The sequence below is a fragment of the Gymnodraco acuticeps genome, unplaced genomic scaffold (assembly GCF_902827175.1).
Source record: "Gymnodraco acuticeps unplaced genomic scaffold, fGymAcu1.1, whole genome shotgun sequence".
Taxonomy (NCBI): Eukaryota; Metazoa; Chordata; class Actinopteri; order Perciformes; family Bathydraconidae; genus Gymnodraco; species Gymnodraco acuticeps.
Window position 1 is genome coordinate 136,352 of NW_022991072.1, and position 16,222 is coordinate 152,573.

The 16,222-nt window shown below is 41.6% G+C and overlaps 1 protein-coding gene across 1 annotated transcript in view; it reads right to left on the bottom strand.

Annotated features, from left to right (window-relative positions):
* The window catches only part of grm8a (glutamate receptor, metabotropic 8a), a 314,346-nt gene that overhangs the window by 49,801 nt on the left and 248,323 nt on the right, over positions 1 to 16,222 (bottom strand). The window contains 1 exon segment of the mRNA XM_034236777.1: positions 14,437 to 14,637. Within this exon segment, the coding sequence (XP_034092668.1) occupies positions 14,437 to 14,637 (201 nt within the window).

Sequence of the window (16,222 nt, forward strand, 5' to 3'; positions counted from 1 at the left end):
GAAGGTAAACAACACCGTAGAGTGAACGTGTGGAGCTCACACAAGAGAGAAAACACCAAGATGAAAAAATCTAATCCATCTCATTTACCGACGAACATTGCTGCTAAAGACCGGGCAAAGCAGTACCCCGATGTCTTGCACGAAAGTGGGGGGAAACTATTCTGCACCCCGTGCAACTGTGTTGGAGCATAAGAGAAAATCGACGGTGACGACCCACTTTGATTCATTCAAACATTCGAAAATGTTTTCTGCTGCTGCTAGAAAGCCAAACAACCCACGTTCACCGAGGCATCGACCTCCAAAACCCTTTCGAGGGCTACAAGAAACGAGATGAGAAGCCTACAAGATTGAAGCTGGTCAGATAACGAACGAGTAAATAAAAACAGAATGAGGCGGAGAAGTGTGTGTGTGTGTGTGTGTGTGTGTGTGTGTGTGTGTGTGTGTGTGTGTGTGTGTGTGTGTGTGTGTGTGTGTGTGTGTGTGTGTGTGTGTGTGTGTGTGTGGTCTAGCATTACTATACTTGTGGGGACCTAAATCTGTTTACACAGTCACGTGTGGGGACTCACCTCCCTTATGGAGACAAATTGGAGGTCCCCATGAGGGGAATCATTAATTTTAGGGTGAAGACTTGGTTAGGTTTAGGATTAGGGTCAGGGTTAGGCATGTGTTGGTTACGGTTAGGATAAGTCTCCAGGAAATGCATGTAAGTCAATGTAATGTCCCCTGAAGTGATGTATACATGATGAGTGTGTGGTGTGTGTGTGTGTGTGTGTGTGTGTGTGTGTGTGTGTGTGTGTGTGTGTGTGTGTGTGTGTGTGTGTGTGTGTGTGTGTGTGTGTGTGTGTGTGGTGTGTGTGTGTGTGTGTGTGTGTGAGAGTGAGATTAAAATAGCCCAATTGCTTTTACAATAAATACATTGAGTGTGTAATTGAATAGTAAAGGGGTTTAACGTTAGTGGCAGGTTGTGTGTGAGAGAATAAATAAGACAGGCCATAATTTAAAAAAAAATATTTAGCATATTTCTCAACTTTCCGCATATTTCGCAACTTCCTGCAATTTCACCGCATAAAATCACATAAAAACCCCGCATGTTTAATCGCATAATCAAGGATTTTTGCCCGCTTTTTTCTGGAGGGTCTACTTAATGTAGATACAAAAGGAACCAATGTAAGTCAATGGACAAAAGTATTTTTCGGACCAAATGACATACTGACCACTACAAACACTTGCTTTGATGCCGGGCTCACTTCCTGGGGATTAAAATCGTTGTGAGGACACTCAGCATTGTCATAATGCACTCCATAGCACAGGGTTCCTATAGGCGTTACCGTGAGCCTTTATTTGGCACAGAGGGCCAAAAGTAAAACATTTCCTTAAAGATGTGCCAGCGTATGCCGAGTTGTCCTTCACCTGCTAGCAGAGCAATCATTGCACTGCTGTAGAGCAAAAGGGGGGCGCGTGATTTCAACCACAAAACAGAAAGAAACGTAATGATGCACACTTCACTTTGTATCTCTGTTACCTTGTTCTCACTATCATTAAAAGGCAAATTGGCTATTGAAAATAAAATGTGATTAATAGTCCAGCCCAGGGCCAAATATATATACTCAAACTCTCTGGCTTGGATTGGTTCTCACGATGATAACACACACACAAAGCAGCTTTCTGAGTCAATGTACCATACAGTAAGTATCTACTGTTTAATATTTGTCCATCACTATTGGCTGCTTTGTTACCCTTCCCTTTGTCTTGCAGGTTTGTGTTTGTATGTAAGCCTCAATGCTGTCTGTCAGAAGATTAGCTTGTATTTCCCTGTCTCGACAGCTGAGAGACTCACATTGTATCTGTTTGAATCTAATCTCCATTAATAACACATCATGAGAAAATATATATATTTTGTGTCAAAAAAGCTGCACATATTTCATATTTAGCGGTGTCCTGGGATATACAATGACAAATGATTGTTCCCGTCTCTCATTTCCTCAAACTTAATTCAACTCTGATGCTAGATTGTATTTGTTTTGTGTGATAGTGCGTGTGTGGATACATGTCTGCCTGTGTTCTGTAATCATGTTGGCTTTCTCTTTGATTGCTTTTGTATCTCCTTCTTTGTATTCTGCTTTCCTATCTACAATTCTACTCAGCAAATGATCCCCTTGCAGAAATTAGCCCGTCACAGTGGCACAAGGTAATATATAACACTGAGAAGATAAGGAAGGTAATAGAAAACACTATATGTAGGAATACCAACTATACCCACTTTAGACCCTGAAGTCCTAGCCAATTACAGACCCATCTCCAACCTGCCATTCCTATCCTAGGTACTGGAGAAAGTAGTTGCCATTCAGATCCAGGAACATCTAACACTGAATAAACTCTTTGAAAAATTCCAGTCTGGTTTTCGCCAGGGCCACAGTACAGAAACTGCCTTAGTCAGGGTGACCAATGACCTGCTGATGACAGCTGACACTAGGGATGGGTATCGTTTGAAATTTATCGATTCCGATTCCGATTCCGGTTCTGCTTATCAATTCCGGTTCTTATCGATTCCCCGTTTCGATTCCAAAATTGTAAAAGAAAGAGGTCAAACGTTTAGATAACAAAAATATATTTATTCTTTTCAGCTTTAACTGAAATTGTTACAAATAAAAAATATACATGCAATACAAATGTATTGCACAATAGCTGTGCTTTATTTTAACTGAGCTATGCCTGTGGCAAGCTATTAACACTGTGCCCAATTGTCTTTTTATTTTTTAGTGTAGTGGAGCCTCACTTCAGAGCGTTTACCGCGACCCATCTTTGGTGTTATGAAGTGACTGAGCTCGTGAACTGTCTACGGGAGGGCGGGGGAGCCTCGCTGCGGGGCAACTGTGGACCTCTGTCGCCTGTCAGCGCAACTTACATGATGCCGTTTAAAAAAATTAAGGGCGGTGCCGGCCATCAGCGTACCGAGCCGGCCGTCAACGGCCCGCTGACGACCGGCCGTTCTGTGATTCTCCAGGTCCGCCCTGTATTCCACCGGGTCGCCGCGGTACAGACGGACCCGCTGGAATACAGGGTCTACCGCGTTTAGGAACCGTTAAGCAGAACCGAAAAGGTGTATTTTGTACGGGTACCCGGTACCCGGCATTTTCTTATCGGTTCTCATCTGGAACCGAGTTTCGGTTCCCAACCCTAGCTGACACCGGATCTCCATCTCTCCTCATCCTCCTGGATCTAACTGCAGCATTTGATACCGTCGACCATGACATCCTACTCCACCGTCTTCACACTACAATTGGACTCTCTGACTCTGCCTTAAACTGGTTCACCTCCTATCTCACCGGGAGGACTGAGCACGTCACCTTGGGAGCGGCTAAATCAAGAACTCACTCTGTGACTTGCGGTGTCCCCCAAGGATCAGTCCTCGGCCCCACCCTTTTCACCATATACATATCCCCCCTTGGTCGTGTCATCAGCCGGCATGGAATATCTTTCCATTGCTATGCTGATGACACACAGTTCTACATCAGAACAAACCCAACCCCCTCTGCACCTCTGCCATCATCCACAATAACCACATGCCTGGAGGAGATAAAGGTGTGGATGAAGCACAACTTTCTCCAGCTAAACAGCTCCAAGACTGAAGCCATTCTTATTGGCACTCCACATCAGGTCCGTTCATCCGCCATCACCAGCATCACCTTCTCCGGTCAGAACATTCCACTCTCACCAACGGTTACCAATCTGGGAGTTAAAATGGATCCTCACCTGACCTTTGAGGCCCACATCAAGCAAATATGCAAGACCTCTTTCTACCACCTTAGAAATATTGCGAAACTCCGCCCCACACTCAGTCTGCCAGATGCTGAAAAGCTTGTCCACGCCTTTGTCTCCTCCAGGCTGGACTACTGTAACGCACTTCTCATTGGGATTCCTAGCAAGAACATCCAGAAGCTGCAATACATCCAAAACACAGCTGCTAGGATCCTGATGAGAGTGCGGAAGTACGAACACATCACACCCATCCTCAAATCACTGCACTGGCTCCCGGTCTCACTCAGGACTACAAAATCACCCTCTTCACTCATCAGTGCAGATATGGAAATGCTTCCTCCTACATCAAGGAATTGTTCACCCCACAAACCTCCACGAGGAACCTACGTTCAGTAAAGGCAAACCTCCTCATCCCACCAAGGACAAAACTGAAGACCATGGGAGACCGAGCCTTCTGCTCCGCTGCTCCGAGACTGTGGCCCTCCCAAACCAGCTGAGGACACCACAGACTGTGGAGGCGTTCAAAAAAGGCCTAAAAAACGCATCTTTTTAGAATAGCCTTTAACTAGATTTTTAAATCCCCCACATTATGCCATGCCAGCATGAATGTCACAGCTTTTATTATGTTGTTTTAATTGTTTTTAAATTGTTTTTTTTATTATTTTTATTGTTTTGTTTCACCCTTTTTAATTTTGTAGCACTTTGAGTTTTGTTTACGCAAATGAAAAGGGCGCTTATAAATAAAATATATTATTATTATTATTATTACAGACACTCAGAAAATGAGCTGTCAGTCTACATTTCAGTATTTTGACAGTATATGTTCTCCCTTTGTATTATAATCCATCTGTCAGTCTGTCACTACATTTAAGTTATTCACCTGCCTGCTGAGTACATTCGGCTCACAGTGGAAGTGAATTGCTTCTCGTAATCCGATAAAGGTAGGAAGATGATAGCACCTGTGCAAGGATGGACTTTAGGTAGATAATCTCTGCGGCTTGTAAGTGAACAGCAGGTAGTAAGTAGGATATTATGTGTAAGTCAAAGAGGTTTGTTCCTGTCTGTGTGCGAGACGGAGAGACTTGAAGAAGAACTGCAATAATGCAAAAAGGGTTGAAAAATAAAAATATCCACATGGTCAGCTTTGGGGAATAACATGTAAAGGGATTACGTAATAAGGATACAAGAAAAAAATAACTGTATTCCCTTACATAAAAAGAAGACACAACTGTTACATTAAAAAAAGGGGATTACTAGCAGGATTACAATGTTACAATACATCTTAAAACTAAGGATAATATATTACGAGTCTCACGACATTGAGTAAAACTAGTACAAAAAATGCTTTGACTGGGTCGAATCTGCTTTATGTTTTTCAAAGGCTTTTCTTTGGTTCATTTGTTCTTCTTTTAATTCAGTAGGTGACCCTACAGTATATGTTCATAACAACAGTGTGTGAGCTTAACTGTATATATACTAACACGGAGCATTTTCTGTCAGCTAAAAAATGTTTTCGGATTTTTTAAACTGTAGTATGTGTTTCATTGTTGGAGTATATGCTACATATGCTAATGAAAAGCAGGTTTTCCTATTAATAAAACATTTTTGATCCTAAATATCTTTTCTAAGGTCACATTGTTCTGTTGTCTTACGTAAAACACTCAAAAAAGTGAAAAACATATTATTGACATGACGTTGTTTCTCTTGTAGTTATTTGCATTGCATTTGATGTGGTTGCTTTCTTATCGAGAGCTTGGGTTTCAAAATGTATAAAAGTGTTCCTTTAACTTTGTGTGGACCCCTGAAGTTAAGTTAAGTGGTCCACACTTCTATGACAGCTTCAGTGGGTAGCGGTGGCACTTAGCGGTCACTTGGTTCTTTGTGGCAGAGTGACCCAGACAGCCCTGCTTCTAAAGCCAGGACGATTACCACAGTTTCAATAGAGCCAAACCCAGAGATTAGGTGCTGTCAGAGAACCACCATGCACCAGAGAAATGATTAGAGGGTTGAAACAAACGTTGGCAGTGGTGGATTAAGCACTCAAGTTTTATATGTAAGAGAAGCAATCATACATTTTAAATATACTTTGTTACAAGTAAAGGCTGACATTCAAAATATTCACAAGTATTGCCACTTAAGAACCAAAAGTTAAAGTACTTATTCAGAGCAATGGGCCATTTCAGAATCTTGTACATTTAATAATTGGTTTATGGTTATTGAGGCATTCATGTGTTCAGCATAGCTATAAAAGGTGGAGCTAATTTGAATAACTTTGTTTTAAGCCGCTGGATATGTTAACATATAATCACATGTAAGTCAATATGTTAACTTACTTGTTGATCTATATTTTACATTAGCTACATTTGAATATAAAGTAAGTAAAAAGTTACTAATTAAGTATCTAAAGCTCTCAGATAAATGTAAAAAGTACAACATTGGCTTCTAAAATGTAGTGGCCCATAAGCAAAAGTAGTAAACAATGAAAATACACTGGGGTTCAGAATGCTACGTGCTAACAAAAGCTAACTTTCAAGACCTGTATTGTGTGATTGGCTCGATTGAACACAATATAATAACAGATATGAAAAATAATAATAATTTATTTTTACAAAGTTCTAACTCCTCTCTCCTCTTACATTTGAAATACAACTGAGGCATTTCTTTCTCTCCTTCCTGAGGTTGCCCTGACCCAGGAGAGTTAAGCATGGATTTATTACGCTTACCACTTCACCAATAACTCTATTTGCACGTCAGATTTGTTCACTTAAACTTCTTAAAAAATCTGTCCGTCTCTCTTATCTTGTTCTTTCTAAACTCTTGATGATATGGTTCCTTCCTGCTTTTGCTTCTTGAAGTCATGACACCCTGGTGAAGCCTGAGTCAGCACTTCCTCTTAGTCTCCGTCAATTACTTCCCTTTTTATTTTACTCGTCTAGTCCTCAACTTTTGCATGGCTTCCATCTTTTTTGTGATCTTTCCTTGCCAAATGGAGACATTTAGATAGCTCTTCTCATCTGTTTAATTCCATCCTAAGCTGTGATTAGCAAAGTTCATCTTTTTTATCGCTTTCACTCAACACACCTCTCCTATTGTCTTTTTCAATAGATTCTCACATCCTCTGATTCTCCATTCTACCTGCACCTCACCTTCCTCTCATCTCCATAAGTTCTTCCTCCCTCCAAGGTCATCTCTACTCCCATAATAACCCCCCTCTGCCTCTTCCTTCTGTCCATAATTTATGTCTGGTCAAGTTCTTCAAGCAAGTGACTCCTCTCCCTCTGTCTCTCCCTCTGTCTCTGAGGCCATTATGAATGAGCGAGCTTCATCGTCTTCTACTTTTTTACTCCCTCAGGCAAGCAGGTATAGAGTTCATCATCTCAAAGTCAGGCTGCGTTAATTAGTGCAAGTCTGTTCCCATGGTGATGTCCATCTTGTCTCGCGGCAGGAGATATAACCTGGCAGTGATGAGCTCACAATAGGAAACACACACACACACTGTGTAACAACTTGTGTGAAAGACAAACATAGGCAGCTGACAGTGTTTTTGATTTTCCCTTTCTGACTTTGATTCCCAGTACACATTGTGCTGGGAATTTATACATATAGTTTTCTACAAAATGTTCTCAGACAGAAGGGTGTCGCCCTGAGGCAATTATCATCTGGATGTTAGGGTTGTAATTAACACACTGTGCTTCCCCTTCTGTCTGCCCCCCACCCTTCTTGGGACTATAATGTGGATTGTCTTCCTTCCTGTGTCTCATCTGTATAAATGACATTTATTGCACATTGCTTTTCGGTGGAACGGGGGTCAGATCCTGGTGCTCTCTACAAGTGCACGGCCTGTCCTTTCCAGCTGGAAATATGATTGATTCTGTTAAATGCTATAACTCTTTATTAAATAACACAACTTTGGATTAAGCTTGAATATTTGTTCTTTTCTTACCAGAAGGTGATTAAGTGTGGAATTTCCACCACACACGTGAAACTAAAACAAATGTTATAACAAACGATTGATCTCAACTACTGTGTTCTGCCAATAAGGGAAACCAATTTCACAATTTGCATTTTATAATGTGTTTCCGTTGTCTTCTTTTAAATTGCCTTGTGTTGAAAGGTGCTATATAAATACTCTTGCCTTGCCTTGTAAATTAATGTAGTGACAATGCACCAGAAAACATGAAATAAAGTACAGAAATAAATGCTAGATAGCTAGTTATTTGCTAGAGATGGACAACCAAATAGGACTTGCATTTTGTTGGATCTGACGGTAAGATTGCGAAATTAGCTCATTTTTAAAAACAGGTTGTAAACATGGTTGTATCTCAGCAGTTTGTCTGTCCAACACTGGAAGAGAAATGCCATTTCCAATCCAGCTTTTTATCAAGCAGTGTTTTTGTGAGTCCAAATGAATTGTGTTTGGCTATCCTCTATGTTGCCAGTGCCTGGAAAGTCCTCCAGGTGACACAAAACGTGCCATCCGGAGGGGAGCTCATGGAACTGGCAGCATGGAGCGAAGTTAGGCAATGTTCATTTGCAGTTACTGGCACATTTGGTGATGCAAATCTGGCTGAAAAACATAAAAGTTTCTGTTTGACTACTCCTAAAGTTTTAAATGCAGATGCCAAGTCATTTAAGAATAAAAAGATACCACAAAGTGAACATGTCTCCATAAAGAATATATGCTGCTTCTTAGATTCCAATCAGAAATGTTTCATTATAGTTTGCAGACCAAGAAAAGGCAGGAGTTAACCAGAAAAAGAATGAAATAAAGCTCTAAGAAATTAAGACACACACATTGGTGAAATTATCTTGGTGAGTTTGTGTGTTCTTTTAGATTAGTTTAAAGGTCCCATGTCATGGCCATTTCCACTGATCATAATTCCATTGTTGAGGTCTACTAGAATAGATTTATATTGTGCAATTTTCCAAACTCACATTGGTTTCTCAAACAGCATCTCTGTAAACTACGTGTATTCACTGAATTTCACTCTCTGCCTTTAACGGCTCGTTGTAGCTCCAATAGCTCCAGCCCCACCCTCCCTGTGAGCACAGTGTGCTCTGATTGGTCGGGACGTTGTGAATCGCGCTGAGCTCCGTGGTGGTGTTGTTTCCTTGTTTAGCGATATACAGCGAAACACAGCCAAACTCAACCTGAGCACACAAAGTCACAGCCGAAGTAAAAACAATAAGTGTGGCTTAATATTGAGTAAGAAAAAGGTTGATAAACGCTGTGAGAATGGGTCTGCAGAGAGAATTTCGCCGCGATCCCAACTGTCTGTTATCAGCCTGCAGCCAGGGAGGAGAAATCAGCAGAGCTGCCTGCACTGAGACCCCGGCCACACGAGGACGAAAACGGCTAAACGCATAGGATTAACGCAAACGCAATCGCAAACAAGCTTCCGTTCACACGCAATAGTTATCCGGATAGTGTCTGCCCACACGAGACCGCTCCGTTTAGCTCCAACCGCTGGAGAAGCTGCAGTACATATGCAGGAGCCTGTACGTGGCGCTGTAACTTCCTCCACAAAAGCAGCGAAGAAGCATGGTTGTCCTTCTGTTTATTCTCCGCGGTGGGGGCCGAGGGAACCGGGCAGAGTTTTTCGCCAGTCAACGTGTATTAAAGTTTAAACCTTCCGACAAAATTATAAAAGTGCCGGTCAAAGGTCTTCTTTGTTATTTATTGAGCTTTAAAACAAATGAATAACGACTCTATATAATATAATAATAAAATACACGGAGCCTCTCTTTTTCCTCCCTCTCTTCGGACAGCGTCAGTGTCTGTTTCATGCAGCAGCTGATCCAGTAATGAGTGACCCGGCCGACAGTAAAAATAAACATATTTATAACTAGTTTAGGTAGTTTGAGAGGTGTCTCCGTCCTGTCAGATTAGACTTCACTCGCGTTTATGTCCATATCGAGAGAAAGATAAATAATCTGAATTCAGTGTGCAGTTTATTTTGACGCGGGGGTGAGCAGCAGAGGTGGGGAGAGGCGGGGCTATTGCGCAATCATTATCAGAAAATGATCGCTGAAGCTGCAGTATCCACAAAAGCAGCGAGTAAGATCCCCCCCGGATGTGTAAGTCTGCTGTAGATGTTGCACAAAGAACTATAGCATGGTCAGTAGCGTCCGGAGCACGATAGCAACTCTGCGATCCGCCATTGTTGTTGTTGTTGGTGGCGAAACACATCAGCAATGGCGCGGGGTACACGGAGGTGAGCAGCAGAGGTGGGGAGAGGCGGGGCTATTGCGCAATCATTATCAGAAAATGATCGTATAGGGCGCACACACGGAGCTGTTTGACCCCCCAGAGCGTTGCGTATGCCGTTCTATCCACCTTGGGACTCGTTATCGTTTCCTCAGTCGTTTAGTGCCGTATGCGGTCGTCCTCGTGTGGCCGAATGGTCTATATGACACTAAACAGTAACGCAAACGGCCGTTTTTGTCCTTGTGTGGCTGCAGCCTGAGTGTGTGTGTGAGGAAGTCCGTGGATTGGTCAATTTGGACCAATCAGCGGGGGCTTAATGTAACGGCTCCGTGGAAGGAACGTAACGGCTCCACGGATTGGTCCATTTGGTTCCGGGTACCGCATGACCCTATCGCGTCATAGCTCTGGGCGCGGCTACTGGCCATTACTACGTCACAATACCAAGGAAGTAAACAATGGACAATGACGTATCTTCAACGAGGCGTTTTGGGGAGGTATTTTCTGTGTTAGAGTTTTACTCGCTACATGGTGTACTTTGAGGGTTTTGACTCTGCACACTGTTTACATGCATAAAAACCTTCATAACACACAAGGGGACGGGTAATAACCGGAAAAGCATGACATGGGACCTTTAAGCTTAGTGCACTACAAAGAACTACAACACGCAATAGGCATTTAGAATATTGGGTCAAGGATGCCGCAGTAGCATTGGAAGGTGGGTGATAATCACACATCCCTGATTGAACAGATCACATCTTTAATGTAGTTTGATTGCTGATTGCTCTGTAATCTAAAATATAGCGGTTGCAGGTCAGAAAAAGTCTAAAGAAGAATCAAGATTCTCTTTTCAGAAAGTTTAACCTCCAATTTGCATTTTGCTTTAGTTTGAATTGATCATAGTGTCCTTAGTATGTGGGTGCTTCAGTTTCTAAATGCTTCTTATATGAATACATGTGAGTGTTGGCTTGGGTAAGAATATATAGATGTATATGTATATAACTGTATACAATATTACAAATATTACAACTATTCAAATATGTTGTTTTTTTCCACACACTGCCAGAAACGCCTCAATTGGACTCCTTTGTTTACTTCTGTAACATATTGATGTCACTGTGTAAGGCTTGTGCTTCTTTTGTATTCCAACACATTGTACGTGATAAACTAAGGGGCGGGACATCTCTAAGCAGTTGACCAATCACAAAAGAGCCAGTCAGCTAACCAATCAGAGCAGACTGGGCTCTGGTTTCAGACAGAGGGTGAAAGGAGGTGCTGCAGCACAGGCAGTATGAGAACAATAAAGAGCTTTTTGAACATTAAAGCAAGGAGACATGTCCCAGTAGAGACACTAAAGAATGAGAAAGAATACTCTGTCCTCTTTAAATGCTGACTGATATGTAATCTTTTAGGCATTAAACCAGTTCACCTCACCTCTACATTTTTACATTTACAAAAATATCTTCATCAAGGAATATGAATCATGCTACAGGAAGTAGCCATCCAGAAATCCAGGGCTGGACTTTTTAAATGACTTGGCACGGATCCAAGACGAAAACAATCAATGCCCTAACAACTTGGAATGAACTCCTCCCTCTCGCTCCATCTGGTTCCTTTTGTGTAGCCTCTCCAAAGGTGAATCGCATGGTTCCAGGAACAGACGAGAGAAAGAGAATTCACGCTCTAGCAACTCTAACTTATTCCCTCTCCTCTTTCTTTATTTACCACAAACACACAAAGTCAGATCGAACAACCTCCATGTTTGCCCGCCTACTTCTTAAGAGTTATCAATGTCATGCCGACCCGAAACAGATCAGTAAAAAAAAACGACTTTTAATTGGAACACACACATATACCCAGGCATTTACATATAAAGTAGCCGGCTTAAAAGGTTTCAATCTTGCAAGCTGCTGTTGAAGAAACAACACAGATAAGAGAGCCTGAGAACTGTCTTCAGTTCCAAAGAAGCCTTTTAAACATTTAAGGACAAATACATGGAAAAAAGTATCCAAAGTTAAAGTTTATTTTTCTTTCTAAATGAAGAACTGAGATGATATTGCATCTGAACTTCAATAACTGCCATTAGGAAATCACAGAGAGGTGTACAAGCTGTTAAAGTCCTACATTTGCCACCAGTTCTTTTATTTCACTGTATATCATCATATCAAAGCTCTGTAGTAAAACAACATCCAAATCACCGAGGTATTAAACCCCCCACTGTATTTCTGTAGCAAACTTTTGGGAATTTAATCAGCTCACTTCTGTGTTTTATCATTATGCAAATAAATGAAATCACCATATAAACACAACTCGTTTTTTGGAGGCTGGGAGAAAACTAATTTTCATGGCAACCAATCAAACTGTGTGCAAAAACTTTTATAAATCAAATGTACCAAATATTGCTATGGGAAGAAGAAAGATTGCAAGATATTCTGCTTTTTTAAGATAATCTGTAAATGTGTTTGCACTTCATGAACCAGTGCCAATGTCACACTCTAACCATGCGTTAGAGTGTGACATTGGCTTTGGAATATAACACATATAATTGGTGTGATGAAGTAGATTCCTGTCTGACTATATGTAACATGTGATACAGAAATATGTATGATTACAAATGAGATTTTTCTCGCACACTCCACCCTGCCTGAAACGCCTCTATTGGACTCCTTTGTTAACTTCTGTAAAATACAATGTAACACTTGTGCTTCTATTGGCTAGAACTCCAACACATTGTACGTGATTGACCAATCACAACAGAGCCGACCAGCTAACCAATCAGAGCAGACTGGGCTCTGGTTTCAGACAGAGGGTGAAAAGAGGTGCTGCAGCACAGGCAGTATGAGAAAAATAAAGAGCTTTTTGAACATTAAAACATGGAGATATCTCAGAGGTATACAATTCAAATATGAACCTGACCATTTGCTAAATAGGGCCCCTTTAACTGGAACTTTCCTTAGAGCTATCTGAAGGCATCATATGAAACATTTGCAGTATGGGGCCAACATTAAACCGTTATCTTTTAGATCAATTGAATCCAGTTTGTTATGTCCTCTCAAAATACAGTGTAGTACATTTGGGACCTAAGATTTTCATAGACATAACTGCACTGTAGCTATGTACAAACAGGGCCGCCCCTGGCCAACTGGAGGCCCCACGCGAAGTTATATGATGAGGCCCTCTGTTTCGCGAGCGTCGACGGGGGGCAACACTAATTGCGCCGCATAAGCGCATAGGTGCGCCGCATTTGCGGCTCAGTTGAGGCCCACTCCACGAGGTGAGGCCCTCTCCGCAAGTTGAGGCCCCCTCCGCAAGGTGAGGCCCCACGCAGTCTGCATGATCGGCCTGTAGGGAGGGACGGCCCTGTGTACAAATGACAATTCAAGCGTTGAATCTTGTACCAATCAGTAAGTGAGAAGGATGATTCATTGGGGTATAAAGTTGGTGACCTTGTGGTTATGGGATGATTTCTCTACCCTCTAGGCCAGCAATAACAGAGGAACCCGGTTGTTGCAGAATGAAACAGCAATCAGTGTCTGCCTGTCAATGTCTTTCTTCACTTCTAGCGATGACACATAAAGGTTACACAGGTAACAACAAACACTCAGACACATTCCCACACAGACACATTCATGCAATTTCAAGCCTGCCTCTAAAACTAAATCAGACAAGCCCCTCACAATAACACCTCTCTCTATCGCCTGCTTCTCTCTCCCATATGTATTCAACACAATGCTTGAAGAAGGAACACAGGAAATGAAAAGGCTGACAGAAAAGCAGGTACCGGCGCATCAGGGTTTGGGAAATTGGATTAATAGGAGAATATTCAAACGAGGTGACGGATATTATTTAGGAAATTATTGTATGTTTTTCACAAACTTAAACTTGTCAGCAGTGGAGGAAGTCATGGAGAGAGAAGGGGAATATAATATTTAGTACTACAGGTTTAAATAGAGACAAAACAAAGTCTGGAAATTAAAAGGGGAAAGCAGCCAGATTTATTTAAATTTGAAGGTGAAACTACTTGACATGTTTTTATAATAAGGATTAGACAAATTAGAAGCATATCATTGTTAAATAATGAGTAGAATCGGACAATCGGGGTTAGGGCTAGTGTCCAGTGTCTGAGCACGAAAAACAAATAAATGTAATGGATCTGAACCCAAAGCAGATACATGCATTAATGTTTTACTTATGGAAACTGCCTTAGCCCTTATGTGTGTTTCTAAAGGAATAACCTGACGTTTTTAAGCCAATTTGTGTGCCGTGTTCTTCACCATACACCATTGAGCATTTGATGGTTTGAGCACAGCTGCAACACACTGGATAAAAGGAGAAATCATGAAGGATGGGATGGAGTGAAGGGTTATAAGGTCAGATGGCAGAGTGAGTTTCGCTCTGTTAGATGTTCTGTTAGTAGTGTGTGTGTGTGTGGTTACACCTGAGTGTGTCCACACCACAAGGGTCTCACTCACCGTTGAAGTTCACAGCACGGATGTATCCGAGCAGCTCTTTGCCGTCGATGCTAGCCATGCGCGGGCAGAGGCCGGGGTACCCGTAGCAGAGGTCCCGGTGCATGCGGTGCAGAGCATGAGCCATGGCGTACACAGCGTCCATCACAAACTGAACCTTCCCCTCCTGCTCGTAACTGGAGTCACGGCCGACTTTTTCTAAAGCTGAGAATAAAGAAGAAAGGGAGGAAGCGGTTAGATTGGAAACAAAGAAAAAAAATACCAGATACTTTAGTTTCTATGGGGGCCATTATGCAATTAAAACACAACCAGGTGGTGAAAACAAGTGCATAGTACATTGAAGCACATGTTGTAGTGGCCAAATGGTGGTACTACAACTGCCAAGTACCCAATAGATTTGTGCAGTGATTACGTATTTTTGTAGGCCGACCTGGAAGTGGGCATCACAAGTGCTCCCAGCTCAAAAATGAAATAAACAACAATAGGTTTTAATGAGAAACAAACGTTTATAATTGAACACATTTTGTCACCAATCACCACATAACAGTACTTTGTGAAAGTTAACATTAAGCTATAAACGGAAAACATCAAGGTGTCATGGCTGCGCATCAACGCCACCTAGCTTAAGTCTGACTTTTTATGACACATAGAAGCTTTGAACATTTATGCTAGCGGGGCTTTTATTGATGTATTTTTTGTCCAAGAACAAAACGTGAACATCTCTTGAGCTTGTGCAACCATAGACCTTATTGTCTTACCACTAACAAAAAAAAACCTTGACTTTGAGATGAGGGAACTGGAAGTGATAAAATGCTGACTCATTTCCAGGATTTAGGTCTAATTCCTGCAGGAAAACAAAACCGCACATGCTCCATGGGCCCATATCATGACATAGACCCTTTGTTCCCTAGATTCAAGAAATGTTGGTTTCTTGAGCTATTTTCCTAAGAATGAACACGAACCATCAAACGGACTCTAGTCATCTTTATACATTCATGGGAAGACCACCCAAAATATCTTCAAACCAACAGAATGCTCTCGTGTTGTGCTAAAAAAAGCAAAATCACGGACGAAAATGTACATACGATTAGGGCTGAACGATGAATCGATTTTAAATCAAAATCGCGATTTTAAATTATAAGATTATTGATTCGCAAAACCTGCGATTTTTTTGTTCTTCTTGTGTCAGTCATCCACACCAATCAGAAGTGCTGTGCTCCACATGTACCAGCCATTGTTAACCAATCAGAAGTGCTGTGCTCCACATGTACCAGCCATTGTTAACCAATCAGTAGTGGCCCATGATAGTAAGTGATTGACAGATTGATCCTATCACCTGCCAAGTATTTTTGAAATGCTTTTCCAAATGGCTTCCAATGGAGCTTTTCTAGATGCTTTGGTGAAACAAACCATCTGAGTCAGGTTAGTAATGCTCCATCACATGTTTCTATTACAGGGTGAATCTTAAACCGAAGCTTGACTTTAAAGCAACCCAACGGAAGTTTCATGTAAGTTTAGTTCTTTCACTCGTAGCTCGGGCTGCGGGGGTGCTAGAGACGGGAGCACGTTGATGCGACCTTCTTAGCCGGAGATATGGCCGCATTTTACAATAAACTTCCGTTGGGTCGCTTAAAAATAAATATCGCAATCGCAATATCTGTCAGAAAAATCGCAATTAGATTATTTCCCCAAATCGTGCAGCCCTATAATAAAATAGAGAAACCAAAGTAGGTACATATTGACTGAAGAAAAAGATTTAAAGTAAAAAGCCAACCAGTTGAAAAAATAG